Source organism: Mytilus galloprovincialis, chromosome 10 (genome assembly GCF_965363235.1).
Source record: "Mytilus galloprovincialis chromosome 10, xbMytGall1.hap1.1, whole genome shotgun sequence".
NCBI lineage: Eukaryota > Metazoa > Mollusca > Bivalvia > Mytilida > Mytilidae > Mytilus > Mytilus galloprovincialis.
The window spans coordinates 23,458,229-23,462,471 of NC_134847.1; the positions used below are offsets into that span (position 1 = coordinate 23,458,229).

Consider the following 4,243-nt stretch of genomic DNA (forward strand, 5'->3'; position numbering starts at 1 on the left):
TGTTTGCTTGATATTTGTGTTTGCTTGACCCATATGGGTGTATTTTGCAAATAAAATTATTATTACTATAGAATAGTATACTGGAAAAATGGAAGATATGAATTTTACATATATATGACGTCTGAGACTACTATAATACTGTGTTATAGTAGTCTCAGATGACGTATATTCTGACGGAGAAAACACCTTTTTGCATCGTCTATAGAAATATAAGACTAATTTACATTTAAATTTCTAGTATGACATTTATAATCATTTTAATGCACGTTTCATTGATTGATAAATACGGATCTGTATACATGTGTTCCAGGGTAACTTATGAATGTCAGACCTTTAAAATATTTAACTGAAAAGTTTGTCAATAATGAATAGTACAAATATAATCTCACCATTCCTTTGTACAGTTATATAAGTATAGATATGTTTAAACACGTAGGACATACTTATTGTCAAAAAATTTGTCAATCGGATCGATAACTCTGATTTTTAAAGATCAATCGATCATACAAACAGAAGCATAAATAACAACACAAGTAGGAAAATCTTTAAAATAATCCGTTAATCTGCTTAAAATACACAGTAGATCACAACTGGAAATGTAGAGATGACATTATGCGCAAGATAGATCATTATTGCATTCAACGTTTTTAATGTGAACTACAAACGAACTTGAACTGGAAGTGGAAATTTAACAAAATACAAAAAAATGTCTGTCACAACTTCATCTGTGATTCGATATGAAGACGAACTGAAAAGGCGCCTTCAAAAGTTATCCAGGACTTACGATTTAACAACTATGAAAATATTTATAGTGGTAGAGTGTCTTGGAGACGGCCGGGTGTGTAGCACGTACAACCCTGAAAAGAGGAACAAATGGGATTCATTTCTCAGAAGGAGAGAAGCATGTCGCTTGGATCTTGATAAGCACGAGAAAAATCGTCAGGACTACACTGAATTCTTGACGAATATCCCCAGAGAGGAACAAGGCAAACAGTTCGTCTCTGCCTTGACCTCTCACTTTTATTCCAAAGGAGCCGAGGATGCGTTTGGACAAGCGAAGAAATATGACCAGGAAGAAATTAGTGCGACGTTTTGTGGACATCTATGCAGACTGTTTGAGAGAAAGATTAACACCTGGTTCCAAACATTTGAGGCTGTAGCAGTGAAGCTTACAGGCCATGTTAAGGTATCCAACTTTGTTCGAGTTTTGAGCGGTCAGGTGGATGCTCTTTGTCGGAAAGACGGTTGCATGTATGCAGTCGCTTTTAAAGTGACAGGTATGGATACTCCAAGACCACTAGACCTGGCAGAACTCTGCTTGTATAAAAGTCTTGTCATTCAAAACGGATTAGCGGACCCAGAAAACCTCAAAATGTGCATACTAGCTCTTCATTTGACCGCCGAGAAACCGATATTAAGACTTTGGGAATACTCTCCTAGTGTTGAAATGGAAGATTCAATAAGAGAAGCAGATATAGATAAACTTATTGATGCTGGAAAATTAAGTCAACATCATGAATTCTGGAAAGAAAACGTACACATTGTCCAAGCTTCTGTTATGACAGAGCGCTCCACATATGGATCATCGCGAGGGGACGAAGAATATAGATGAACATGTAGACAGTGTATCTGTTTATTTATTGAGAGCAGTACCATGCGTGATTTGGGACTAATATTTCTTTCATGTACCGTCCGTGGAATGTGCTGAACTCGTTTGTGTAAACTCAGTGGAAAACTGACGAAAACGTTTATAAATGGGTTTTTATTGTAATAACATGTATAAGTTGTGTTTTAGAATGTATTTTTTCATATTTTTCATATATTTTTGAAGTGTCATAATAATCATAAATTCACAAAACAAATGGTCTATACAATAAATGTTATAAATGTATGCATTGCAAATGACCAATCTGTAAAATCAACTAACCATTTATACTACATATGATTTAACTTTTTAATTTTTATATTCGGGTTAACCTTTTTGAGAAATATATACAACCTGAGGCACACCTATGCCTATATCGCTCACGTGGTGAAAAAAATAGCCAGCTTGCTAAGACTTCTATATACAGTTACTATAGTTTTTCTTTACAGCCGATTCCATTGAGTGTGAAGGCAAAGGTAATATCTTTGGTTAGCTTGCTTGCTAGCTAAACCGTGAAGCCATTTTTAAGTAAGGTATTCTACCTTCCTTTCGAAGTACCCTAGTCCTACAGACAGATAGATTGGTTATCTTGTCGGACTAGGCTACTCTAAAAGGAGGGTAGTTTACTATACCTATAAAAGCTGACTTCACGATTCAGCGAACAAGCTAGCTAGCAAGATACTACCTTTGCCTACACACTCAATGGAATCGGCTGTAAAGCTTCTGATCAATTTTACAATTTACATGGTACGATTCTATAATTTTTGAAATCATAGTAATAAATGTCAAGATCGGAAAAAATGTATTTTGAAGGGACAAAAACTTTTAAACTGGTCGACAGATTTGTGCTGAAAATTTTCAATTTTGATAGATCTTAATATCTTGCTGATAATTTTTGAAACTGACGCTTTGGTCTTCAGTGAATATAAGCAGTTTTTCCAAAGTCAATAGAATAGCATATTTATCTTATCAAAAGACAGTAATTGTAAAATATTTAATTGGGGTAAAGTCTTAGAGGATTATTCTTAATCATCATATCTGTATTCTGGTGTTTTTTCACAGCTGAGACATCACCAGGCAAACATGAACTTTTCGAACCAACCAGACACATATATAGTCTATTTACCAACTGGGAACTGACCAGTGGCTAATTTATCATGAATGTAAATTTAAATACATATGAGTTTTTACATCAGACCTTGATTCAAACTAAATTCAGGTTATAATGGACTACCTCTTTACATTGGATACAAGTGGAACTTGAAATCCCCAAAATGATTCCAATTTATATGAAAGGTAATTCTAAACATATGTATGATAATCATGGATTTATGTTCCAGACAGAGCATGTTCACAACAAGAGTCATGAATTCTAATTGCTCAACTTAAGTTGAAAACCTTGAAAATATTGGAATGATTTGGTTGACCTTTATCAAATATTGGAATGAGAGTTTTTAACAAGTCCATCTTTGAGGTAGTTTGTTTCCCATCTGGTGCCTTGTGTCTGGCTAATCACTTAAATTATATTTTCATTTTTTAAGGATGACTTGATAGATGTAATATGTGGAGCAGGAATAAACAACTTCTTCCAAAGTACTTGAGTTCCAAGCTGTGCCATTGCAGTTGTTATTCAGTTTATAGTAACTTGCTGTTTGTCCTAGACCATGGTTCTACCTTTTTTGTTTTACAGTGAGACGTAAAAGAGATGCGACAGATACCAGAGACATTCAAACTCATAAGTGGAAAATAAACGCACTACTCAATGGCCAAAGAAGAAAAAGACCAACAGATAAACAACAGAATACTAAACACAACATAGAAAACTAAAGATAAAGCAACATGAACCCCACCAAAAAATGGGGGTGATCTCCGGTGCTCCAGAAGAGTATTTAAAGCAGATCCTGTTCCATATGTTGCACCTGCCATGTTGCTCATTTTAGTACAAACCTGGTAACATGTCTAATTCAGTAGGTAACATCCATGAAAAGGGGACAGGATTGTAGTTACAACATGAACACATTTTCTTATTCACAACTAATTTCTAGTTTTGACCTACCTAGTGTTGTGCTTGTTGCTGTAATTAATTTGAGGTGTACTTGTTCTTAGCACTGGCAAACATCTATTCTATTTGTTTAGTTTGAAAAGGTGACCATGCTTAATAAAAGCCTCTGGCCTTTGTTAGCCTTGTATTTTTAAAAAATTTTAGTTCATTTATACGTTTTGGAGTTCAGTGTGACATCCATTTTCACTGAACTAGTACACAATTTTATTTAGGACCACCTTCAGGTGCAGGATTTTCTGGCTGTGTTGGTGGCCTTCAGGTTGTCCCATTTCCATTTCCATTCTCAATTTTATATAATATTAAACTGCAGAAAGAAAGTCAATTTTTGACAGATCACAATTGTGTGACAGAGAAAAGGTCAATATTTTAAACTCTCCAGAAAACCTCATATTTGAAGACATGAATATATAGCTTTATCATATACTTAGACTAAATAACATATGATTTTTACTGTATGATAATAGCATTAAATTAACATAAATTCCATATTTTTCGAATTGGTGCTTAGTGGGCTGATATAAAAAGTTTATCGCATG

General features: G+C 34.4%; 1 protein-coding gene across 1 annotated transcript; it reads left to right on the forward strand.

Moving 5' to 3' along the window:
* Nucleotides 1-438: 438 nt before the first annotated feature.
* On the forward strand, nucleotides 439-1,950 carry LOC143047204 (uncharacterized). The gene has a single exon (XM_076220208.1). The coding sequence runs from the start codon at nucleotides 707-709 to the stop codon at nucleotides 1,610-1,612; it is 906 nt and encodes a 301-aa protein (XP_076076323.1). The 5' UTR covers nucleotides 439-706; the 3' UTR covers nucleotides 1,613-1,950.
* Nucleotides 1,951-4,243: the final 2,293 nt, after the last annotated feature.